Source organism: Podarcis vaucheri (assembly GCF_965113315.1).
Source record: "Podarcis vaucheri genome assembly, chromosome: 7".
Taxonomy (NCBI): Eukaryota; Metazoa; Chordata; class Lepidosauria; order Squamata; family Lacertidae; genus Podarcis; species Podarcis vaucheri.
This window is the reverse complement of record NC_138765.1, coordinates 36210384-36237059: the sequence shown is the minus strand read 5'-3', so window position 1 is coordinate 36237059 and position 26676 is coordinate 36210384. Positions and strand designations below refer to the sequence as shown.

The 26676-nt window shown below is 47.7% G+C and overlaps 1 protein-coding gene across 8 annotated transcripts in view; it reads left to right on the top strand.

The window, feature by feature from the left end:
* The window catches only part of MACF1 (microtubule actin crosslinking factor 1), a 301663-nt gene that overhangs the window by 84289 nt on the left and 190698 nt on the right, over positions 1-26676 (top strand). For 6 of the 8 annotated variants that reach the window (XM_082229489.1, XM_082229488.1, XM_082229497.1 and 3 more), the window contains 3 exons: positions 19405-19466; positions 20223-20312; positions 25105-25182. In XM_082229489.1, coding sequence (XP_082085615.1) covers positions 19405-19466; positions 20223-20312; positions 25105-25182 — 230 coding nt within the window. Of the gene's footprint in view, positions 1-7492; positions 7632-12317; positions 12514-19404; positions 19467-20222; positions 20313-25104; positions 25183-26676 lie in introns of those variants that run through there. The other 2 variants (XM_082229483.1, XM_082229482.1) reach the window with 2 other exon arrangements.

Below are 26676 nucleotides of genomic sequence, written 5' to 3'. Positions count from 1 at the left end.
CAATTAGTAGATTTTCTAGAATCTTGTGGAATTGTGGTACCCCTTTCCCGAGCATTACACCAGGAAATGAGAAAAGGTAGGCAGTGCCTTCTTTTGTGGCAAGTTACTATGGATTGAGATGTACGCAAGCCTTTGAATAGCACATACCGTATTTTTCGCCCTATAGGACGCACTTTTCCCTTCCAAAAATGAAGGGGAAATATGTGTGTGTCCTATGGGGCGAATGCAGGCTTACGCTGAAGCCTGGAGAGCGAGAGGGGTCGGTGCGCACCAGGCTTCAGGAGAGCCCCACCGCCAGCCCCACAAGCTTGGGGGACAGCGGGGAGGTGGAACGCCGCCATCCCGCTGTTTCCCGACGTGGTTTGGAGGCTGGCGGTGGGCTTCCCCCTCCCCAAGCCCCGCAAGCTCTCAGAGCAATCCCGAAGCTGCGCGCAGCTTCGGGATCGCTCTGGGACCTGTTCTGGAGGCTGGGGACGGGGGAAGCTTGGGCTTCCCCCTCCCCCAGCCCCGCATGCTCCCAGAGCGGGCTTCGTGCAGCTCTCCGCAAGCTGTGGGAGCCCGGCGCGACTTCGAACTGGCCTCCAACGGCTTGCGGAGAGCTGCCTGTTCTGGGGGCTGGGGTGGGGGATGCTCGGACTTGCCCCGCCCCAGCCCCATGCCTGGGGGGGGGAATAAAAAAAATTCCTTTATCCCCCCCCCCAAATCTAGGTGTATCCTATGGGCCGGTGCGTCCTATAGGGCGAAAAATACGGTAATTGCACCACCGGTTTACCCATCCAGTAGGACATTCGTCTGTTCATGACTTCTCACATGTTCCTCCTACTGTGTTAGTCATTTGAGGCATGATGATGATCTGAAAATAATATGGAATCAGTGCTCTCACAGTTTACCTAAACTTCCCATACTGCCCTCCTGGAGATGTTTCTTATTTTCTATCTGCACTACTTCTTTCTGTGTGGAAGCAGTAGTCTCCGCGGAACATCTGTCCTTGATGAGGCCAAAGGCTGCTGCTGCTGCTCTTCCTGCCATCCCTATTAGATCGCACCATTGTCCAGTTTCAGGCTCTCCTTCCTTGGGGACGAGTTTCTGATCTTTTTCTGTTCACATGCAGACCTTAAGACCAGTTCTTGGTGTCCAGTTCTGTGTCCAGTTCTGGGTGTCCAGCTCTGGGCACCACAGTTCAAGAAGGACACTGACAAACTGGAACGTGTCCAGAGGAGGGCAACCAAAATGGTCAAAGGCCTGGAAACGATGCCTTATGAGGAACGGCTAAGGGAGTTGGGCATGTTTAGCCTGGAGAAGAGGAGGTTAAGGGGTGATATGATAGCCATGTTCAAATATATAAAAGGATGTCACATAGAGGAGGGAGAAATGTTGTTTTCTGCTGCTCCAGAGAAGCGGACACGGAGCAATGGATCCAAACTACAAGAAAGAAGATTCCACCTAAACATTAGGAAGAACTTCCTGACAGTAAGAGCTGTTCGACAGTGGAATTTGCTGCCAAGGAGTGTGGTGGAGTCTCCTACTTTGGAGGTCTTTAAGCAGAGGCTTGACAACCATATGTCAGGAGTGCTCTGATTATGTTTCCTGCTTGGCCCTTATGGTCTATTCCAACTCTATGATTCTATGATTCTAAGACCCTTTGTGTTACTGAAGGTGGGCGTCCCCTGTGAACAGGTTCAATTTCATGAAAGTTTCAGATAGGGCAATCTGTGTCTCCTGGGATACACAAGCAGCCCATGAAAAGCCTTCTCAGCAGCAGCATTCTTTTGACACAAAGGAACCCCCCCCCCCCCCGCCACCTTGCTGTTCTGGTTGTATGTTTGGATTTGAACTGACTGCAGTGGTAATCTTTGCTAAGCAATCAGGTACTTCAGGAACTAGTTTGGATTCAGCTTCCGGAGTTTGTGGCTTTGTGCGGTTTTTGGATAACTTGAATGACTGGGTCCGATCCCTGGGGATTATGCTAGGTGCACTTCTGCACTGATAAAACAAAATGCAAATTTTGCTTCAAGGTGACCTGTATTCTCCCATTGGTACAGATGAAGCTAATTAAGCAGACTGGTGCTCACTTGCTGGTTTTACATAATCTGATACACTTTTGAGTTCCAGGTGTTCAAAAGGCTAGGAATTCCTTTAGCAAGGACTTGAAAAGATACAGGTTTTGCAGCAAACCAATAGATGAAGAAGCTATTTGGAGTAGCAAAGGCCTTTGTTACTATTCTTCCATTCCTTCTTCTCCCCACTCCCTAACATTTCACTATAAGAGCAATGCCTGTCATTGTAATCAGCATAAATTACAGTGGGGCTGGATCTCAAGCGTGTACCTCTAGGATTGGATCTCCTCCCTCTCCTGTGCCCTCTGATTGGAATTCTCCACTGTAGTCAAGAGTAGGATCCATCAGTTTGGCAAAGCTGTGGTGGGGCAAGGCAGATCACACTATAATCTAGCATATTCACAATATAATATCTGACATATATTAGCAGTCCCCTCCCAAAAAAGTAACCCAAAGTGCCTTCCAGCATCAGATGAACATTAGAACCGAATGTTAAAACCTGAACAGTGCCACAGCTAAGGCTGAGCACATGTAAGCAGTTTGGGCAAAGCCGCCTTATGAGTTTGCAGCCAAGATTTGCACAGGGGATTCCTCACCTTGCACCCACAACCAATCTGCGATGCCCGCTTGCAGAGAGCAGCTTGTCTCAATGGGAGGGTATTTTCAGTTCTACAGCTGAGTTTGGGAAGAATATAAAGAAGCAGGATTCGGGCTGGGAGGAGTGGGGAAAGTTGGTTCTGTGCTTGGTGGACCTGCGCTCTCTTGAACTGCTGGCAGCTTCTCACATCTGTCATAAGGCCCCTGATGCTTTGCAAAGTCACCGAGTGTTAGGCTGGGGAAAGTGTTACTCACCAGGGAAATGCCAAGTAAGTGTGCAGTCTGGCCTGACACACACACACACACTGGTCTGAGCTGAGCCAGAGGGTGACTCAGCTCTGAGAACGGAAGAGACATCTCTTTAAGAATTGGTATAAAGGGCTGGGAGTTTTGCAGATGACAGTTCCACAGCAACTGTCTCTTTCGGGAAATGAATAAACTGTGCATTTGTGCATCTTTTAAAAACTCTGACTGGAGCATGTGGCAGTTGTGGGTCATTTGTCTTCCTTCCACAGGCTGCCTCTTGAAGTATCTGGCACAGAATCTGAATCCCTTAGAAATGTTTGTTTTTGTTTTCTTGTAAGGCAATGTTCCCTAGCTCTCCTTCTTAGGGGAGGGTGGGGCAGGACCATGGACTTATGTGCATGTGGGGGTGAATTGGAACGGGGAGGGCCTGATTCTCACATAATGCTGTGCCAGAGTTTCTTTAAGCTATGGTTTGTTGGACAAACCACAAGCTGCCCCACAGTTGATCCAACAAACCTTGGCTTGTGTCTTCAAAGTTTGGTGTGTTTTCCGGCTGCTTTTGTAGCTTGGTACAGTGGCACCTCTGGTTGCGAGCGGGATCTGTTCCAGAGGCCCTTTCGCAACTTGAAAAGTGTGCAACCTTGAAGCACCGTATCTGCGCAGGTGCGTGGTGTGTTTTGGCGGATGCGTGAAGCGCGGTTGGCGAGCCCTGGAAGTAACCCTTTCTGGTACTTCCGGGTCACCACAAGACGCAACCTGAAAAAACGTAACATGAAGCAAATGTAACATGAGGTATGACTGTAATTGTCTGGGGTGGGTGAGGTGGCAAACCAACCTTCCTCAGCTGAGAGAATTGCTATCTCCTGTCACTTTCCCGCAGGGGCTAAGTAATTCCTCAGGACACTTAGACCAAATGCACGGTCTCTTTTTCTCAAGGGAGCAAAGAAGTTCAATTGCCTGGAAGTGAAAATGTATTTCCCTTTATTCTGGCCTATACACTGTGTTGCTTTCAGAAGGAGTTTAGCCTTTTTAAGCTCAGTAGACAAGAGTCACCACCCGCCACAATTTCAGCATCTGTAGTCAAGCACAGCCCACCTTTGGGGCATGAGACTGGAAATCTCTCTCTCTCTCTCTCTGAAAGCACAAGCATATTTTTTTAACCAGTTGATTTCTTTTGTCCCTTCCTTGCCTTTTACAGAATATGCTGTACACAGGGACTATAAATAGGCCGGCCTTCCCCAACATGGCGTCTTCCCAGACATTTTGGACTACAGCTTTCATCAGCCCCAGCCAGCACAGCCAAGGATCAGGGTTGATGGGAGTTGTAGTCCAAATATATGGAAGGGACCAGGTTGCAGGGTAGCAGGAGGGGATGGAGGCTACACTAGGATGTTTCACAGGGAACTGGCAGAAAATGACGCTTTCCTTGCTTGGTGGTGTTGGAGGCTGAAGAGGTAACAGGGTTTAGTGAGCAGGAAGAGGCTGTGGCAGAGAGCAGTCCAGAATCAAAGGCAGGAGAGGAGGGAGGACAGGAGATAGAGATGAGTAAGGCTGCTGAAGACGCCATGGAGTCTCTCCATCCTGCTGCAACCAGTTCCCCTCTGTCCTTGTCTCCCAGGACCAGAAGAGGTATGAAGAGGGAGGAGCAAAGCGAGACAAGACAATGGAGCCTTAGGCTGCTGGGAAAAGGAACCAGGGGAGGCACCTTGGAGAACTGTGGGAAGGTGGGAACCTTCATTCCTCACAACTGCTTCATTGGGGCAAGATCTACTGGGAAGAGTTGCTGTGATCACTAGGACTGCACTGTTTTGTGTTCTTTTGAATGAAGAGTTAACTTCACTGACACAGGGTGTTTTATTGCTGGCCTGCCCCTGACTCAAACTTCTGGCAGTGCTGTGGGCATGTAGTGGGAGGGAGAGCTTTTGCTCCTCTAGACAATTTTGAACTGAATTTTCCCTCTGAGGATCATTTGGCTGAGCTTGCACCCTGTCCTTATTGGAACCCATCCCCTTTTAACCTCCTGCCTCCCTTCTTCTCTCTCCTTGCCCAGCAGTAGCCTGTGGTTGTTTGCATACAATATTCTCTCAAACAGGACATGTGCAGAGAGCACCTTGTCCTTCTGCTCCTGGGTGGCTTCTGGTGGCTCTTCCCTCTCTGTGTGTGTTTCATTTGGACTGTTGTGATGGTCGAGGCTGTTTTAGTTGCTCAATTCACAAGAGAGGCTTACTGTATTTTTAACAATTTCATATGAAAAAGCAGCAGAACGAGCACAGTGGCCGAGGAAGCAAACTGCACAATCAAGTTTATTTCTGGTTTTTCTTCACAAAGGGTAGGTGGAGAAAAATCCTTCCAGCACGGTGTCCTGGCGCTTTGGAGTGGGGGTTCCCCCAAACTTTTCCACACATGCTTTGAAATATGTGCTATTTTCTTCATCCTCCCACTGGTCTCTTCAAGCCACAACTCCCATCTGTTAATTCTCTGGGCGAATATTTACACTGCAGAGGATAGAGTAGAGTGACATTATTATTTTAATAAGTCCACAAACTAACATGGAAGTTTGGAGAACTGACTTTAATAATGGAAATATAAGGAACTGAAACGGATAAATTTTCCCATCTGTAGGTGACCCTTTGGATATCTTATCTCCCAGGCTCTGAAATGTCTTAAACCACAGACAGTGGAGATGACTGGATTTCCTCTTATCTTATTTTGACCTGAGACCCAGATTGGAATCAGCCTAAATTAAAAGCAAAGAATCCAGGAAACCTGTGAAAGTAGACATTTTTGGGGTGTACTTGTGGAAGAAATAGCAGCCTGGACAGCAACTCAGCCCCAGTGGGGACGGCGGTGGAGGGCACTCATTTGGGGAAGGCTTTCTTACAGTATCCTGGCATGGGGTGTGGGTGTGAAAATATTGTGCTTGTTTAAATATTACACTTGGCTTTTATGTAGCCTTTTCAGAGTTTTTGCTTTTTTACATATCAGTGAAAACCTCCTTTTGAAAAAGAAAACAAGAAATGGGATGCACAGTGTCAGGTTGTCTCTAAACGGAGCCAGTTGGGAACAATCGCTCACTGTCTTTTCCCTGGCATGGTGAGCCTGCCCAGTGGCCCCAAATGTAGCCACTGTGAACAAAAGTGGCAATGTTTCCCCTCCGTCCTTGGAAGACATTGACTGGTCTACGGCTTTGCATTTCTGAATAGGAAAGATCAGGATTTCTTAACCTGTGGGTGCCACTTGCCTATATTGGGCCTAAGCATTGAAACCAGGATAATATTATTATTAATATCATTTGTATAGTGCCACCAGTGTATAATAATAGTAATAATAATAATAATAATGCTCTGCACATAATTAAAATTCCCCGAAGGTCATACAATCTACAATTCCTTATTAATTTGTTTAGCAAAATGCCTGTGGGCAAATGGGCATGTGTGGAGTTGTGTGAGTGAAGGAATGGCTTATATCTCACAAGGGCACCTGTGTGTGCAGCACATCACTATCTCTGCACATAGATGTGCATGGCATGTACACATACACTTCCATGGTAACCTTGGGGCTGCCTACGCCCACATGGTACAGCCCAACCCCCTGGATGTCTTTGGAGGGACTTTTCCAGTCCATCTGATGTGAGGTGGGTGGGGGATGGTGACGGCAGAAACAACCTTTTTTGAAAGTGGCACCTCAGCTTTGGTACACTCTCCCCATAGACATCAAGAGCATAAGAAGCAAACTCCCAAAGCTCAGGGGTTCACTTTTTCCCCTAGGAGTAAATGGTACTCATTCAGTAATGGGAGAAAGTGAAAAGGACATCATTGTGATGGGGTCTGTCCTTGTTCTCAGCTCCAGGGGCCATTGAGAACCAAGGCTTTTCCCATCTGCATAGCCACACCCCCTCATCTGCATAGCCCAGCCCTCTTGCCCTCCAGCTGTTTTGGACTCAACTCCCATCAGCCCCAACCAGCACCTACTGAGGTTTGCAATTCAATGAACTAAAAAAGCACTGAGCCAACTGGTCTCTCTTTTCCCCCTCCTGTCATCCGGAAGGGCTGTATGGGAGGCTGCTCTTTAGGCAGCCTGTCCTGAGCCAGCAGAAACCCTGCTCTGCCTTGTCTGTCCTGGCTCCTCAAGCAGTGCCTTCCCTGTTCTCTTCCAAACAAGCCTGCTTGGAGAGTGGGCATTCCAATGGGCTTAGGAATGGAAATTTAAGAGCATGACGCTCTCTCTCTTGAAGGGGGGAGGAGAGGAGAGGCTGAAGTTGGTTCATTTCATCACATTGGTGGATGCCAAGGAAAGATGTTTGAGTCACCCGGACGCTCATTTGCTCACTTTCTCTGTCCGGAGTCCCCTTGCTCCGTCGGGCATTTTTGTTTTGGAAGCAACAGAGGGCAGGCTGTTTCTCCCCCACCCTATGGGTTGATGAGAGAAGAAGAGAACCCCCCCCTCCTTCCAGAGACAGCTCTCTCTCTTCTCTCGCTCTTGCTCTCTTTCTCTCCTCTGAACTCTGTGCCTTTGCTGTTCTCGCCCGCCCTGTTCCGTGTGATGCTGTGTCTGGGCGCTTGCGGCCTCAAGAGAGGAATTTAAAACTCGGGATCTGTGATAACGGCAGGGGAACCAGGAGGCAAATGCCCCTTTTGAATGGCACTTTCCTGCCACCCACTGTGTTCGTCTTGAGTCACGTTCTTGGAGTTGCTGGGATCTTGTATTGGACGAAGAGCAGGAGGCAGGAAGGTACTGTTATTTGAGGACCAAAATGTACTCTCTCTCCCTCTCTCTCTTTCTGTGTATATGTGTTTGTTCTTCCACCTGACCTTGTTCAAAGCAGCAGTCCTCTTTTTCTGCTTGATGGCCAGAGGTCAGGAACAGCCCAGAAGCACTGCTGGGTTGGTGATGTCATGGAATATGCAGAAGACTTTGCTGGACACACATAAGAGAAGCTTCCAGAGGGTTAGACTTACGAGACTCTTTGTTGCACATAAGAAAGTTTCAGTACTTCCTTTAACTGTCAAAGAGCTCTGGGAATTGTAGTTCTTTGAGGAAACTAAATGAGTTGTCAGTTGACTCAGGTGATGCCCATGACTTAGCCCCTCTGCATGTCACCAGTGTTCATTGGTAGAAGAGCATTCTGATTTATGCCACAATGACAGTTTCCTAAGTGACAGCACTATGTGGCTATGTCTCTGGGGCCTTGTGTACGTTTCTGCCTCATTTCTATGAATGGGGATTTTCAGTCTTACACTTCCTTAACATTCTGGTTTCCACACAATATCCCAGAGCACCATGCAAACCTAAAACTCAGCACTTGAAAAACTCTTTTTAGCACAAAGGATTAGAGAGCAAAGAAGAACAGGTGCCGCTGGGGAAGAATCAGCATGGCTTCTGCAAAGGAAGATATTGTAGAGCTGGAAATTCAACTTCATGTGCAGAGGCAGTGAAAAAGGCAAATTCCATGCTAGGGATAATTCAGAAAGGGACTGAAATTGAGACAGTGATATAGGAAGGAATGCTTATACAGTCATACCTCGAGTTGTGTTTGCTTCACGTTGCCTTTTTTCTGGTTATGAACATGGCAAACCCGGAAGGGTTTACTTCCGGGTTCACTGCTTCGCACATGCACAGGAGCGGCACTCTACTTACAGACTTTTCGGGGTGCGGACAGCACCCGGAATGGATCGCATCTGTAAGTAGAGGTACCACTGTATACCCATTAAAGTCTATTCTGTTCCAGCTTTGAACTGGGATGGGACTAAAGCCACCCTGCTCTGCTTCAGTGCATATTCTTGATGGTCTGATCCATTTGCTCTCTTTGTGCTCTGGCTTCACCTGCTGTTTGGGGAAGCAACCTTGAGCCTCTTTGTGGGAAGTCCCTTGATGAGTGCCGGACTCAGAAGTCAGCGGATGGCCCAATGAAGAGGACTGAAAGCACAGGAGTCCAGTGAAGCTGGGGGATCCTGACTGGGGAGCGTCTCCAGGGAGGTAGATATGGGAAGCAAGTTAAGAAGCAGCCCCCAGCACAAGGAACTTCATGCACATGTCTGGGTAGACCATAGGTAGCCAGCATAGTGCCCTCCAGATGCTGGACTTCAGCTCCCATAAAGCCTAGCCAAGGACAGTGGGAGTTCTGAGTCCAACAACACTTTGATGGCAACATGTTGGCTACCTCTAAAGCAGACTGTAGCTCAGGCAAAAGGGTTGCACTTGAAATGTTCCCAAAAGAGTAATCAGTGACTAGGTAGAAGATCGTGGGCTGGGCCGGACAGACAGGCAGGCAGGTTGCAAGAGAGGAAGCCTGATCATGAGAAAGTGATTGTTTGTTGAGTGTCTTTGCTTGAGAGATCACAGTTATAATCTCTGATGGAAACAGTTTTTCCAGAGAGACATGGTGACTTGTGAATGGCCCAAGATCATCAGCAAAGTGGGGGTGGCCTTTGCAACACTGTGGAAATCCTTGTTAATGTTTGGGGTGTGTGTGTATTGAATCATGGTTGGGTAAAGAAACCCTCTTCTAGAAGACAACTGAAGTTGAAGGTGATCCTAATTTACAATAGTGGTTGGTAATTACAGAACCTAGTGATGTATGGAAGTGAGAGCTGGACCATAAAGAAGGCTGATTGCCAAAGAATTGATGCTTTTGAATTATGGTGCTGGAGGAGACTCTTGAGAGTCCCATGGACTGCAAGAAGATCAAACCTATCCATTCTGAAGGAAATCAGCCCTGAGTGCTCACTGGAAGGACAGGTCGTGAAGCTGAGGCTCCAATACTTTGGCCACCTCATGAGAAGAGAAGACTCCCTGGAAAAGACCCTGATGTTGGGAAAGATGGAGGGCACAAGGAGAAGGGGACGACAGAGAATGAGATGGTTGGACAGTGTTCTCGAAGCTACAAACATGAGTCTGACCAAACTGCGGGAGGCAGTGGAAGACAGGGGTGCCTGGCGTGCTCTGGTCCATGGGGTCACGAAGAGTCGGGCACGACTAAACGACAAAACAACAACAACAAATTACAGAACCAGCTGATGAGCATTGCTCTGGTTTAACTAAGCTCACAATAGCAGGATGTGATTTTGTGTGTGTGTGTTAGGGATGGACAGACAGACACAGCTCAGCAAGAGGGCATCTGCTTTGCATACAAAAGGCTTCAGGTTCAATTCTTCTTAGCATTGCCAATTATAGGGCTGGGAAAGATTCCTGCCTGAAACCCCGGAGAGCTGCTGGCAGTCAGGTAAATTGGCACAAGGCAGCTTTCTGCATCCCTATGTACTGTCAGTCTTTTTCTTTCATCAAGTGCATGTTTCTGGTTAGTCCTTTGCTATAGAACCCATTGAGAACCTGGAACCCAGTTACCTAACCTGTGTATCGGATCGGAACCTGACTGTTTCATAAGGCAGCCATTGTGGTGTCCAGCTGCAGATCTTGTAATTGCTGGAGGCTTTGCAGCAGCCTTTCTCAAGCTGGTGTCCTCCAGACATTTCAGACTACAATTCCCATCAGCCCACCACATCACCATGTAGCCATGAAGGCTGGGGCAGGTGGAGTTGCAGTCCAAAACACCCAGTGGGCACAAGGTTGTAGAAGGCTGCTGTAAAGAATCTTCCAAAGGGCACAGCTGGGTCCGTGCTTTGCTCTGTTTGAGAAGTGCCTTTGGTTTGTTATTTTTTCCCATTGCCGTCTTTTTGTGCTGAGCTCCTCCGACTGCCCTGAGCCTCCCTCCCTGCTCCCCCTTCCGTCTGTTAGGCCAGCCCAGGTCACTGACAATAGCAGCTTTGCTGTGGCCTCTGTTCTTGGCCTTGGTCAGGAATGCCAGACGGTTGGTTGGTTATCTTCTGGGTGGGCAAGGGGGGGAATGTGGGCAAGGGTGGGATAGCGGGTAGCCAGCCAGTGAGGCAGCAGCGGGGGCTGCTGAGAGTTGAGCAGTCGGGTGGTAACAGGTTGCTTATCAGAAGGACTCTCTGGGAAAAGATTAAGCCGTTGAAGATAAGCTGGCAAGACCTTGATGTTGTTGGTGAGAAGGAGCAAGGGACTTATTCTTAGCTCAGTGGATAGGATAGTGTCTCTCTCTCTTTGTGTGTGTGTATGTTGGGGGTGGGAGGGCTAATCTCATTAGACACCAAGATCTACCCAGGAGGAGTAAGGCTGGGTGACAGGCTCATAAGGGAGGAGGAAAAGCATCGGACAGAGTACTCATGGAGTTATTTCCTGGGTGGCAGTGAAGGAAGCCAGAAGCTGATGTTTTCTGCTGGGCCTGGCCGCTGCCAGGGTGCTTAAGTGATGCTGGAGCTTTGTGCTTAACTTGCTGGAAGTGGGGAGCACTCAGCTTGGGTCAAAGAGACTGAAGTGGAGTTATATTTAGAAGAAGAGGAAAAGGAAGATGACTGATAAGCTAGCCCCCGTTATCTCTGCCGTGGACGCTCCAAACCATTGCCCTCCTCAAATGGCGTAGTCTTCTGCTGAGCTAGTGCTTTTGCAGAGCTGAGTTCTGGAAGTTTTGGGGACTGTCTTCAGCTTGAGGATGTTTTATTTGTGAAGATGCTGCAGGCCCCCAATGAACGGAGAGAAAGAAGAACAGCCTATTGTTCTGCCTTAGTGTTTCAGTCTGTCTGGTGACTCTGGGAGTTCACATTAGAACCAGGAGGCAAACAGCCTGGAGCTGCATTGCTGAGTTCTCTTGAGAGAGGTGCTGGCTGGACCTTCTGACTCCCACATGCTGCTTGCTGCATGGAGGTGGCAACTTGGGTGTGATGGAGTTTTGGCTGGAAGTTGGGATTTTTAGAGAGAAAAAGCTGAAGAACTGGAAAATTCCTCTTCTGTTCCAAGTCCCTGAGTAGTCATGAGTTGTCCTTCCCAGTGTGTCTTGGATTTGTACTCTTGCTCAACCTGAAGAAGAGAATCTTTTTCTCAGTCTCATTTCTCTCTTGAGGACTGGTGGACCTGCTGAATGCTTTTTACATCTATTTTGACCTGATCGCCTCCTTTCTTGAGTGCAAAGGTGATGGTGGGAATAGGGAGTTTCCGCCAAGGACATTGTAGTGACTGAATGAAGTGTAACCCATTCTGGGGTGCGGCAGGATATTGACCAACCTCCTTGCCGCTGCCGAATCTTCATGCACAGCTGAGGCCTGTGCCTGCCTGCCCCTTTGAGGTCTGGTGATGATGTGGCTATTTTGAAATATTTGTGCTGGACCACCGTATTATTTTTGTTTTGCTTGTGTCTCAGAGGGTTTTTTCTGTCTCTCCCCAACTATGGAAGACGTTGGCACCTTCTTGCAAAGTGAACCCCTTTCTCTTTGAAGCCTCTGAGACTCCCTTCTGTGTGGGACTGTTTGCAGAGATGTTCTGAAGGGAGGCTCATGCGCGTGCGCACTTTCTTTTGCTGCTGATCACGAAGGAGGAAGCTGTGGGAGGAGCTGTGGTGAGGAATCCGGCAGCCAGGGCATGGGGCTAGGAGACCACGTTGAGGATAACAGACTCCAGGGGAAACCAGGAGTTGGAAGAGCTCTCTTGCAAACCAAGGACTTGATGCCAATGGCACTGGGCTCTGAGGGGTCCATGTGGCACATCTTCAGAGGGGAGAGGGAGCTGAACGCCCACCTCGTGTGCAAGATGTGCTGCTTTGGTTAGTACGGCCTCCTCATTTGTTACATCTTCCTTGATGGTGGGGGGGGGAGTGGAGTGCGTGGCAGCCTCATCCTAAGCATGGCTACTCAGAGGTTACTCATGGTTACTTCACTTGCTTCCTATAAAGTGTCCTGAGGAGTAAAGCCTGATCCTTCTGTCACTCTCCTCTGGCTCATCTTTCTGTTTTCCCTTTTTTTTTTTAATTCCAGCCTTGTAGGAAGAGAATTTAGGGCATCAAAGGAAGGTTTCTGGGGGAAAGGAAAGGGGGAGCAGAAAGGGCTGTGCTAAGAGCGGAGGCAGCTGCCTTGAGCAAGAGATTTTGGCCACTGATAGAGGAGGGGTGTGGGGGGGGGTACAGAACTGATTCATAGCTGGGGCAGAATTCACCAGAAAGGGGCATCCTGTGCAATGGGTGGAAATGGTGTGACTCTAGTTCACTTAAGCTCAGTGTGACTTGCACAGGAAAACTTAAATCAGAGGGTTGGGCCTTGACTTCTAATGGGCTTTGCTGCTGCTTTGTAACAAGGGACTATCTTTTCCACACATTTTTGTAACCGTTATTTTGTTGGAGAAACGCATTGCAAAATTCAGAGAAGTGCAAATTTTGAAGCTTAGCCATGTTTCAGTTCACTTGTTGTTTTGGGAAGTACAAGTTTGGGAGCTTTGCATTAAAATGTGAACTGAACCAAAATTTTCCCCAAGTCATGCAGTAGACACAGTTGTTGTCCTCCCTCCCTCCCTCCTCAGTCTTTTCTGCTGACTGGTGAGAATATACTTTCTCCCTCTTCTGAAGCCATAACTAGATATTGGCTAGTTGATAGAAATGCAACACTAAGTTATGGTGTGATAAGGGAAATTTAATGTAGCGTGGAGATGGTTTTCTTCTGTAAAGGTACGTATTTTCTGTTCTTGGGTGGTTTTTTCATAGAATCATAGAATCATAGAATCATAGAGTTGGAAGAGACCACAAGGGCCATCGAGTCCAACCCCCTGCCAAGCAGGAAACACCATCAGAGCACTCCTGACATATGGTTGTCAAGCCTCTGCTTAAAGACCTCCAAAGTAGGAGACTCCACCACATTCCTTGGCAGCAAATTCCACTGTCGAACAGCTCCTACTGTCAGGAAGTTCTTCCTAATGTTTAGGTGGAATCTTCTTTCTTGTAGTTTGGATCCATTGCTCCGTGTCCGCTTCTCCGGAGCAGCAGAAAACAACCTTTCTCCCTCCTCTATGTGACATCCTTTTATATATTTGAACATGGCTATCATATCACCCCTTAACCTCCTCTTCTCCAGGCTAAACATGCCCAGCTCCCTTAGCCGTTCCTCATAAGGCATCGTTTCCAGGCCTTTGACCATTTTGGTTGCCCTCCTCTGGACACGTTCCAGTTTGTCAGTGTCCTTCTTGAATTGTGGTGCCCAGAACTGGACACAGTACTCCAGGTGTGGTCTGACCAGAGCAGAATACAGTGGCACTATTACTTCCCTTGATCTAGATGCTATACTCCTATTGATGCAGCCCAGAATTGCATTGGCTTTTTTAGCTGCCGCGTCACACTGTTGGCTCATGTCAAGTTTGTGGTCAACCAAGACTCCTAGATCCTTTTCACATGTACTGCTCTCAAGCCAGGTGTCACCCATCTTGTATTTGTGCCTCTCATTTTTTTGCCCAAGTGCAATACTTTACATTTCTCCCTGTTAAAATTCATCTTGTTTATTTTTGCCCAGTTCTCTAATCTGTCAAGGTCGTTTTGAAGTGTGATCCTGTCCTCTGGGGTGTTAGCCACCCCTCCCAGTTTGGTGTCATCTGCAAATTTGATCAGGATGCCCTTGAGTCCATCATCCAAGTCGTTGATAAAGATGTTGAATAAGACCGGGCCCAAGACAGAACCCTGTGGCACCCCACTAGTCACTCTTCTCCAGGATGAAGAGGAACCATTGATGAGCACCCTTTGGGTTCGGTCAGTCAGCCAGTTACAAATCCACTGAGTGGTAGCATAGTCAAGACCGCATTTTACCAGCTTCTTTACAAGAATATCATGGGGCACCTTGTCAAATGCCTTGCTGAAATCAAGGTAGGCTACATCCACTGCGTTCCCTTCATCTACCAGGCTTGTAATTCTGTCAAAAAACGAGATCAGGTTAGTCTGACATGACTTATTTTTCAGAAATCCATGCTGACTATTGGTGATCACAGCATTCCTTTCTAGGTGCTCACAGACTGTTTGCTTAATGATCTGCTCCAGAATCTTCCCTGCTATTGATGTCAGACTGACTGGGCGGTAATTATTTGGGTCCTCTCTTTTCCCCTTTTTGAAAATAGGGACAACATTTGCCCTCCTCCAGTCTGCTGGGACTTCGCCTGTTCTCCAGGAATTCTCAAAGATAACTGCCAGTGGTTCTGAGATCACATCTGCCAGTTCTTTTAATACTCTTGGATGCAGTTCATCTGGCCCTGGAGACTTGAATACATCTAAACTAGCCAAATATTCTTGTACTATCTCCTTAGTTATTCTGGGCTGTGTTTCCTTTGCTGAATCATTTGCTCCAAATTCTTCAGGTCGGGCATTGTTTTCTTTATCGGAGAAGACTGAGGCAAAGAAGGCATTGAGTAGTTCAGCCCTTTTTTGGAATGTTCTTTTTGGGAACCGCTTCCTGCAAGGATGGGTAGCCTGTGGCCCTCTAGAGGCAGGCTGGACTCTAACTCCCATTAGCATGGTTAATGGTCCAGGGATGATGGGAATTGTAGTTCAACAAAATCTGGAGGGCTGCAATGTTCACCATCCCTGATGTACATATTGTTTATGTTAAGTGATAATAAATAAACATATATTGGGGATACATACAGTGGTACCTCGGATTAAGTACTTAATTCGTTCCGGAGGTCCATTCTTAACCTGAAACTGTTCTTAACCTGAAGCACCACTTTAGCTAATGGGGCCTCCTGCTGCCGCCGCGCCGCTGGAGCACGATTTCTGTTCTTTTCCTGAAGCAAAGTTCTTAACCTGAAGCACTGTTTCTGGGTTAGTGGAGTCTGTAACCTGAAGCGTATGTAACCGTATTGTAATTGTATACAAAATCATTTTTTATTTTATTTTTTAAAATTGATTATATGAGTACTTAAGTGAAATAGTGAAGAGCATATGTTCCTTTATTTCCCCTACCTGTTGCCCTCCAGATGATTCTGAGCACAGTTCTCAGCAGCCTCTGCCAGCATGTATCATGGACTGGCTGGATGCAGAGGGAATGGTGGGAAGCACCAGGTGGGAAGAAAGTTCTGAACCTGGGGATTGATGGTGGGATGATGAGTAGTCAGAGGTAGAAGACTGGGCAGAGGAGGTGTTGGAAGCTGAAGAGGTGACTGGGTTTCGTGAGCAGGAAGAGGCTGTGGCACAGAGCAGTCCAGAATCAAAGGCAGAAGTGAAGGCTTGAGAGAAAGGGGGGCAAAAGGCAGAGAGGAGTCAGGCTAGTGAAAAAGCCTGGGGGTCTCCCTTTCCTGCTGCAACCAGCTCCCCTCTTCCCAGTCTCCCAGAACCACAAGAGGTATGAAGATGGAGGAGCAAAGATAGGCATGGCGACGGAGTCTCAGATTGCTTGGGAAGGAACTGATGGGTGGGAAGGAGACTTAGGCAAGATCTACCGGGATGATTTGCTGTGCTCACTAGGCCTGGCCTCCTGAGTTGACCTCATTTCCTTGAATAAAAAATTAACTTCACTGACACTGAATGGTTTATTGCTAACCTGCCCCTGACACTTGCTCCCAACAGCACAGCTATGCTGGCTGGTGCTGATGGGAGTTGTAGTCCACACCATCTGGCGAGCCCTTGCTTGCAGGCGAGCTGCTTTCAAAGGCCGTCACTGACCAGAGTGCAGAAGGCATTAATAAGCCAAGACGGAAGCATTGTGAGGCAGGATTCTGGGTGTTGTTCTGCAGGTAACCTTAAGAAAATAGAAATGTTTCTGAATTCCCAAGAAAATGTCAGTGCAAGTAACCCGTTCACAGCTGATTATTCAAATATGTTGATTTTTGCCCAAATGAGACTATAGTACCAATGGGTAGAGATTTCAGGGTATTCTCCAAGTAACCTACTGGGGGTGCGTATTCTGGACTGGTGTCCTTTCTCAGCCACCCAATAGCAGTGCAGCTGAGTGGACAGAGAGGCATTTGGGAACCATCAGGTGCCAATAAGATTTGGGGAGACCAGCACTGTGGTCTAAACCACTGAGCCTTGGGCTTGCCGATCAAAAGGTTGGTGGTTCGAATCCCCATGACGGGGTGAGCTCCTGTTGCTCAGTCCCAGCTCCTGCCAACCTAGCAGTTTGAAAGCACACCAAAAAGTGCAAGTAGATAAATAGGTACCTCTCCGGTGGGAAGGTAAATGGCATTTCCTTTCGCTACTCTGGTGTTGATGTTCCATTGTGCCAGAAGCGGCTTAGTCATGCTGGCCACATGACCCGGAAAAACTGTCTGCGGAGCGGACAAAGGCCGGCTCCCTTGGCCTGTAAAGCGAGATGAGCGCCGCAACCCCAGAGTCGTTCATGACTGGACTTAACTATCAGGGGTCCCCTTTACCTTTACCTTTAATCTTACCAGTGCAGCCCCCTGAAAATGAAATGAGTCTTGCAGTTATGATGGGAGGAACTGGAGGCACCTTGGCTCTGTGTTTCCACAATGTTTCATGGTGATTTTCTTGTAATAGCAAATATATTTTGAGAAGCGTTTTGTAGAACATGGGTGGCTCACCTTTGTTTGACCTGAGAGCAGCTCTCAAGGTTGGCTGACCCTCATGGTGCTCTTTGTTGAAGTGGCTGTGGCTACTCAACATGCGAATGTCAGTAATAAATAGCCCATCCCTGGAGAGTGATTAGAATGGGGTTGCCCCCGGGGGTAGGGGTAGGGGCTCCTTGCTCCTTGCTTGCTTTTTAAATCTGCAGATGTTTAAAAATCTATACAAGGCCCTTTGAGGAAAAGACCCATTGATGTTTTGGCTAGGCCTCCACAGAAGGAGAGTCCTTGAGCATGACAGCCTATGCACATGAATCACAATAAATTGTGCTTGCTCTTGGATCTTGATTGCAGAGAGGCCAAAGGTCAGGGCTGGGTGAATTTGTGCTGGAGATGATAGGACTCAAAAAATAAAAAATAGAGGGGTGGGTGGGGGGAGTGTGTGATGGGTTTGTTCCCCAGAATATGCAGAGTTGTGTTGATTCGCACAGGGCACCAATGCCCATGGATCTTTATAGATCAGCTTAAGCAGAGAACAATAGTAAGGTCCCTTCTCAAAGTATAAATTAGGCTTCTCCAACCTGGTACCCTCCAGATGTTTTGGATTACAACTCCCATCAGCCCCAATATAATTTAGCTGTGCTGGCTGGAACTGATGGGAGTTGTAGTCCAAAACATCTGGAATGCACCTGGTTTCAGAAGGCTGATGGAGTCGCCTTCCTTGGAGGTTTTTAAGCAGAAGTTGGATGGCCATCTGTCATGGATGCTTTCCTACTCTACAATTCTATCATTCTGTGAACTTGGGCAATGCAAGAGAGAAGAGGAGGAGGCAGGAAAGGGAATTGTTCGAGAGTAACAAGGAGTGTGTCACTTCCAGTAACCAGGCCAAGATGTGTGGTGTGTTGGATTTTTCGGGCTTTCATATTAATTTTAAGAAGAAGAAGAGTTTGGATTTGATATCCCGCTTTATCACTACCCTAGGGAGTCTCAAAGCGGCTAACATTCTCCTTTCCCTTCCTCCCCCACAACAAACACTCTGTGAGGTGAGTGGGGCTGAGAGACTTCAAAGAAGTGTGACTGGCCCAAGGTCACCCAGCAGCTGCATGTGGAGGAGCGGAGACGCGAACCCGGTTCACCAGATTACGAGACTACCGCTCTTAACCACTACACCACACTGGCTCTCTTTAAATTAGTCTGGAGTCTCATAATCAATGTTTGTGAGTAGCCTCACAAAAAAGCACTGCTCATTATTGACAGCATTGCAGACCTTTTAATATGTAGCCTTTGTCCCCTTTCAGGGTCTGTTTGGGGTGTTGATGAGGGAAATACTTATATAGCATGAATTTGCTAGTGAAGATGGAGTTGGTAAACCTTGGATTCGGTGTGCAGCTTGGCTTCTTTGCTGAAGTTGCCTGGAGCTGTTTACTCTGCAAGGGTCCTCTGGTGGTGTCCCCCACCCTACTGCACAATGTACTCTGGGTTGATCTGGGCTGTGAGGATGGCCCTATGTTTCACACTGAAGTTGGATTGAAAACTTTGGACTCAAACGGCTTTGATTATCTCCCAAACATTGGGAGGGAGGGAGTTGGCTGGGGAAGGGAGTTGCTTGTAGCACAAAACTGGTGGGCATCTGCTCCAAGGTGGGAAGGGTGCTGAGAGCAGAGCCCTCACCCCCCACACTCTGGGTGTTTTCATTTGAGATGTATTTATAGTCTGGGGTGCTTGGATTTTTTTCTTTTTTAAAAAAAGCTTCAGGTGCCCTTGGGTTGAGCTTGAGGGCCTAAAATAAATGTTAAATCCCTAAAATCCAATGAACCAAAATACAGTGAAAGAATAAGCCGCTAATTGCCTGCATTGTTTTAGGCTCTAGAAGGGTAGCTTCTTACAACCGATAAATGCACTTGGTTTATGTCGTTTATAAAACCTCTGCGCTCAGGAAAGGCAGCAAAAGGTACAGGCTGAGACCCTCGTTCGAGAAAGCAACCTGTGTCTGTGTATGCGTAGTTTGGCCTCTCCCTAATTGCCCTTGAAGGCATGCATCAGCTCCGAGAAAAGCTTGTGATGCTGCTGCTTGTCACATGCAACACGAAATGCTCTTTGTTTTTCCAAGTGACTGATTTGCTAACTTAGGCCTCTCTCTCTCTCTTTCTGTTCTTTTTAACAGATGAACGGGATCGGGTCCAGAAAAAGACTTTCACCAAATGGGTGAATAAGCACCTGATGAAGGTAAGCACGGTGCTGTTTCTGATTCTATCTTATCACAACCAGCAGCCAGCATGGTGGGGCAGAATCACCCTCCCAACCACCCTGTTGCTGCAGTTTACCTGGGACCGGGCAAGGCACCATGGCAGTGAGGTTGGTGCTGCACAGGTACACTGGCAGAGCCAGCCGCATGCTCCTGCTGTTGCGTCTGCACAGCCCCAAATTCCCCACCACCCTATCTTGCCCTGGCTGCCTCCAGGTAAGCTGCAGTGATGCTGATGTCAGGAGGCACCCCACTACTGGCTGCTACTGCTTAGCACCTAACAAGAGCTTGTTAGATTATCCTCTCCTCCTTTATTTATTGTTTGCACCATGGCATATGCTCAGTTTTGAAAGGCTCTGGGGCTTCTGTTATGCATATATCCCTATTCTCATTACTGAGAATAGTAGTGCGCATTTTTTTTTCTTTTTCTTTTTGAAAATGTAGCATGCTCTTAGTTCTTATGGCAGCAGAAACAGGCTTTGAAGTTTGAAATGTCTAGCACAGAGCTTAGTGGTGGTGGGTGATCTTTTAACTTTTCTGTAGTTAGCTCCAGTCTTTGCATGGAATATTACCATGAATCCCTCTTTTCTTCCTCCTGCTCTTGAGTTTTTCTTACCACTACCCAACCAACCCAATGGGCAGCAGGAGGTGCCCACTGCTTTGTCTTGCTGTGTTGCCTGGGACATTCCTCAGGCAGAGCATCTGAACAGGTGTCTTCTTCCATTTTGGTCCTACAGGTGCGCAAGCACATCAATGACCTCTACGAGGACCTGCGAGATGGCCACAACCTCATCTCTCTGCTGGAGGTCCTCTCTGGTGTCAAACTGGTGAGTTTCCAGGACCCCCTCAACTCCTTTAGCCACCCTTCTTTTAGCAACCGAAGCAAAATTATCCTGCTCCTCAAACTCCTAACCAGGGGGATAGAGGCTTCCTGTTTCACAAGACATGGACACACAGGTGTATTTTATTACACTGGTGCTACCTTGTGCCACCCTGTAATGCTGGTCTAGGCTGGAGACCACCAGGAACTGAATCTGGTACCTTCTGCAGACCAGACATGTTTTCCCCCACTGAGCTGTGGTCTAAATGTTTGGTCCCGAAGCTGTTTCTGCATCACAGGCTCTTCTGTGTTCAAAAACAGGGACCCTTCTTACTTCTAGGTCTCACTCAAGGTTCGGCAGAGTTGGGTTGGTTCCCTTCCCAGCCAGCACCCTCACTCTGCTTCAGTTGAGAGTTTGCAGTGGAAATATCGTTATTATTGTTGTTGTTGTTATTGTTGTTGTTGTTGTTATTATTATTATTATTGAGGAGGAAGGGGAAAGGACCCTGTTGTTGGTGTTTCCCCTCCTCCCTGTGCATTTTGTGTGTGCTGCATTTTACTTTTCTTTGGGGGGGTGTATGTGTGTGTGTGCCATTTTCTTCTACTCGGTGTCATTGTCTGTCCGCAATGGTTGTTAGCAAAAGGAATCCTCAGTGCAGAAGACCCTTCGGCTGGTGAAAGTGCCATCCTGGTGTCGCACGAGCAGCGAAGAGTGTGAAGAGGAGGAGGATGAGGAGGATAGTGACGCAGTAGGTCAAAGTCCTCCTTGGAGCAGCGTTAACAACTGGCACCAGGGCACGCTCAGATAATCCAGGCGTACCTGAGGTTTTGGGCAGGGATCACCTGGGCTGTCTTTTGAGAAACAGAGAATGGTTCTTAACACTGGTGGACTCTAAAGGCACGTGAGACCTTGCTCAAGCTATAAGCAGGCATGGGCCTGGTTATTGCCTGGGTGGGTGACCATCTGGGACCTAGGTGTATGCTCCCTTCGTAAGGGCCATAGCTCAGTGGCAGGAGATCCCAGGATCAATGTCTGGTGGTATCTCCAGCAAGGGCTGGGACAGAGCCCTGCCTGAAACCCTGGAGAACTGCTGCCAGTCAGTGTAGACAATATGGAGCTTGATGGACCGATGGGTCTGACTCAGTATAAGGCAGCTTGCTATGTTCCTGTGAGTGAAGAAAGACAATAAATAAATTCAAGTTTGGTTTTTTTATAAAGTATTTAACACCAAAAATTCCTATCCTATTGCCCTTTTTGCTTTATTAAAAAAAATCCTAAAGGTTTGATTGACTATAGATAATAAACCATCCTAAAGAATTCATTAGGGGTAACACTGGATATCCAAAAAACCACATATGTATTCTCTCAGTTGGTGTTTACTTGGACATAGTTGAACTCTGTAACTTGCTCCTACAGGAGATGGTGATGGCCACCAAGTAAGATGGCTTGAGAAGGGGACTGGGCAAATTCATGGAGGCTAAGGGAGTCCATGACTCCTAGTCAGGATGGCTGTGCTATTCCTCCACAGTTGCAGGCAGTAATGCTTCTGAATGCAGTGACTGGAAACCACAATGGGGAGCTAGATGGGTTGTTGGTCTGATCCAGCAGGCTCATGAGAAGAGTGTGCAACCATGTTGCTTCCCGTCTTTTCTCCCCTGACACCAGCCAGGTGCCTCTAGTTCAGGGGTCAGCAAACTTTTTTAGCAGGGGGCCTGTCCACTACCCCTCAGACCTTATGGGGGGCTGGACAATATTTTGAAGAAAAATAATGAATGAATTCCTATGCCCCACAAATAACCCAAAGATACATTTTAAATAAAAGCATACATTCTACTCATGTAAAAACACCAGGCAGGCCCCACAAATAACCCAGAGATGCATTTTAAATAAAAGGACACATTCTACTCATGTAAAAACACACTGATTTAGAAGGCGATTGGGCCGGATCTGGCCCCCGTGCCTTAGTTTCCGTACCCATGCTCTAGCTATTATTGACTACAACTCCCAGGAGCCACAGCCAGTATGGCTCTGCTAGTTGGGGCTCATGGAAGTTGTAGTTGAAAGCAACTGGATGGCGGCAGTTTGGTAAAGGCTGCCTTATACAAACGCTTAGCCACAAGTATGGTAGCCTAATTTTGCTGCCCTTCGAAATTAAAGCAATTCCCCCCCCCCAAAACAAAAGGTGACCTTTTTCCCCTCTTCACGCAGTGCTGATTTTGTCCCCTTCCCCTTTCATCTCTCTGTTGTGTGGGGTCGATTTCAACAGGGGTTTTAAACATCCACTGGATTATCTGTACATGTTTTCTGGTGCCGGTAACTGAGTGTGTTGATACTAACCCACGAGGTGTGAGTGCATGATGGTCTGTCTTAAGTACAGCAGATCCTGCACACTTCAACAAACATGTTATGGGCTCGCATGTGTTCTATGTTCTTGTGAGCACATGTACATCCCAGGCACATGGGGATGTCAAGTCTCTTCCTCACCGCCTCACAAGTAGAAAATAACTGTTTATGATTAATATGGAAGTCCAATGAAGGCAGTCTCTTTTCTTTTTTGGGGAGGCAGACGTTTGTCCTTCCAGAAGGTATCTTATGCCTCCATAAGTTGCCATAGAGTAAAATGTAACTGCATGCTTTTTGCTTGCCCGTGTTTTGAACCACATTGTTCCTTTGAAATGTTCTTGCAGAGGATGGGATCCTGACACTTGTATGCAGGTAGTTTGTCCGTTGGCAATGAGTTGTGGGGAAGGGATTGCACCCCTTGAGGTGGAGTGAAACAGAAGAAGGCATGTGCCTTCCATGTATGAGGGACCAGAGCTGAGTTGGGTGGAGCATCTTTGAAAAGAGAGCATTTTTTGGTATCCTGAACACACTATACGATTAAGCCACATTTGAAGCACATCCTTTCCCTCAAAGAATTCTGCACACTGCAGTTCCAAGTCCCAGCAACCCTTAACAGACTACAGTACTCAGAATTCTTTGAGGAAAATAATGTGCTTTAAAGGCATGGTGTGTATACAGCCTGTGAATGGTCTTTCTAAATCTGGCTTCCTCTGTGCTTTGAAGTACTGGGGGTTCTTTTCTGGCCAGCTCAGCTGAAGGAGTTAAAAACAATGGTTTTAGTACAAGTTGCTGTGTTCTCTGCTGCCTGCCCCTTCTGGGGTCACCCGCTCATTTTGCTTCCTTGCTTTCAGGCTATCTTCTGACTTAGAGAGCTTCCTTTGGTCTCTGCTTCTTCCTCGTTCTGCTGTTTATCTCTCCCTCCTCACTGCTCCTGCTGCATCTGGGTGGAGGCAGCCACACTTTGCCACATGGGCCAAAAGGCACTTGGGCCCTAGGCTTGACAACATTTAGGGGCCCCGACTACATGGGCAACCCATATTTTTAAGGGTAGCATGAGACGCCAAGATCCCAACATTCTCCATGAACCCTGGAATCATGCAGCAGAGTTGCTCAGTTGTCTTGGGCTGGTGCCGGTGTCTGAAAGCTGCTGGGTTACTTTCCCTTGGTGCATGCAGAACAATGCAATCCCTTTGACCCACATTTTCTCTTGACCCCACTCACCCCACCCTGCTATTTCTGTTCTACTCTAAAGGCTGTTGAAGTTGTCTTCAGGTGTCCTGGTGATGAGAGACAGCAGAGGTTTTAGACTAGGTTTCCTGACTCTTTAAAATTTGGTCAAAAGCCGCTGTTGTGGGCAGGGCAATCTGGAGCTCATTGTTTTCCTGGTGCTCTCTTCCCAATAATACCTCCACCTGAAGTAGCTGTTTGCCCTCTTAGGGGCACAGTCCGTGTTTCCAAAGCAGCAGCTGGTTTTCATCTGGAAAACACTGAACAGGGGAAAGGGTTATATACCCCTAACCTCTTTCTCAGCATGATAGGCCCAGTCTGGATCTGCTCCTTCTCTGGGCTGTGATTCACCAAAATGCAGTTGCGGGTTTTGTTTGGCCCTGAGTAACCCTCCAGCTCAGCTGGGGAACATGTGAGCTCTGGGGGTGCCCTTTTTCTGTGAAACAAGGCCCAGCACCTCATACAGGTTGGGAGTGCAGCCAGTTGCCACCATGCTAGTTCTTCGTTCTTATATTTTGTATGCAACTCTGTTTGAAGTTAAGCTGGAATTGGATTAGCATTCTCTCTGGCTTGATCCACTAAGCTGAATGCAGCCCACCTGTCACCATGCCCTGTTCCCTGACAAGTCCTTGGCCACCTTTCCCTGTTTTTGCAAGTCCCGGATAGGCTGGGAGCACAAGCAAGAGGCTTATGGAGCTCATGGTTGGCAACTGTGTTCAACTTGTTGGGTCCTCCTGCAAAAAGCTACCATTTGTAAGTGTTCTCGAGCTAAGGTGTGCTTTGCCCACCTGTTGATTGTGACATTTTTACAAATGAAAAACAGGAGCGCTTGCTATCAGCTGTTGACCTGCTTGCCTCTTTCTTAGCCATCTTTCTCTGTCCAGTTGCTTTGCTCTTCCTACCTTTTTGAATGAAAGCTTTTAGCCCCTGCTTGGGCCGTTTGCATATCTGAGAACAAAAGCAAAGAGGCCTGTCATCTGCTGAGGGTCTGGTCGTCTTTTGAGCTGTGCAACCACACTTGCATTAGTAGCCCATGCTCAGGTCCCTAAGAGAAAGTGAGGAGGCAGATTGAAGGGAGGACCCAGTGTGGGTGTCAGGACACCTCTCAAGTAGATTCACATTTTTTCCTGGAGTGATGGAGGAGAAGGTTTGCCGGCCGGCTGGAGATGAGTCCTTGTGCCTTGCTCAAAGGGATGCTTGAGTTGAGTCTGCTCTGTGTCTCTTTCAGCCACGGGAAAAGGGCCGGATGCGCTTCCACCGACTCCAGAACGTGCAGATTGCCCTGGATTTCCTGAAGCAGCGGCAGGTAAGACCCCTCCCCAACACACCTTTCATGGAAGGCAGGGCTGTCAATGGTTATTAGCCAAGCTGGTTATGCTCTGCCTCTGCATTTGGAGGGGCAGTGCTTCTGAATACCAGCTGTTGGAAACCACAGGAAGGGAGAGCGCTCCTGTTCTCTGATCCTTCTTGCAGGTTTCCCACAGGCATCTGGTTGGCCACTGTAAGAACAGGAGGCTGGTCTGGTCTTCAGATAAATTTAATGGCAAGAGAGCCTGACCAAGAACTCCCAGGAATTGTAGCTAGCATAGAACCCTCTGGATGTTTTGGACTGCAACTCCCATTGGCCCCGGGTGCCATGCTGGCTGGGGCTGATGGGAGTTGTAGTCCAAAACACTTGGGGGGGGCACCAGCTGGACCAAGACTTGCCATCTTAACTGCCTCCTTCTGAAGGTAGCCCTGTTTAGGGAAGTTTTTAATGTTTGACGTTGTCCCTTTTTTATTATTAATTTTCTGTTGAGAGCCTCCCAGAGTGGCTAGGGAAATGCAGCCAGATGAGTGGGGTATAAAGAATTATTCAGTATTATTATATTATATTATATTATATTATATTATATTATATTATATTATATTATATTATATTATATTATATTATATTATATTACATTTTATTTTATTTTATTTTATTTTATTTTATATTATTACCAGGATTGTTTGGGGGAAACTGTAGCAGTTTGTGTGACAATTCCTTGGATGGAACTGGGAGTGTCTCCCTGTTTCTGTGTGAGCTGACTTAATATGCCTGTCTCTGGGCTGTTACAATTGGGTGGGTGGGTGGGAGCACTGTCTTGTCAGTGTGCCGGAGCAGCACAGACCAAGGTAGTTCTGCATTGGCTGACGAAACTCTGCCCACGATCTCAGGCAGCGCCTCCTTTTCCTGCTTGTTCTGTCCTGATGCTTCTGTTCTAAAAGGAAGATGATGACAAGGGTGAGGAACGGAGGTGAGATTTATTACCCCGACTCCCTGGGGCCTGCTGGCTTAGATGAAGGCACGTGCCCTGCCCTGGGGAGTGTTAACAGCTTAATGATAGCTCCTCGCCCAGTGTTTAAAAGGAGCAGCAGAGTCTTGCTGGAGGCTCTTGGTAGCTGGTTCCTCCACACAGACGCTTCAGAAAAGCCTCCTCCATCTTGTTATTTCAAAGGGCAGGAGAAATTGCTTGTCGAGGCACATTGTATGCAGGGCTATAAAAAACAGAAGAACCACCCCAAGTACCCCATAATTCCAGGGTGAGAAACATACAGCCTCCAAGAACCGTTGTGAATCCTCAGATCACTCTTCGGTGCTTCTAGCCTGTGGCCCTTTTTGGGTGGGATTGAGTCGCACATCAGCAAATTCAGGTTGTACAATTAAAGTTGGATTCGTGTTCCTGTGCGGCAAACCTGCTTTCCCACCCCCCTGAAAGCCATTGGGAAATGAACTGGAAAGTATAACAATTGCTTGACTCAATGCAAGCAAATCAGA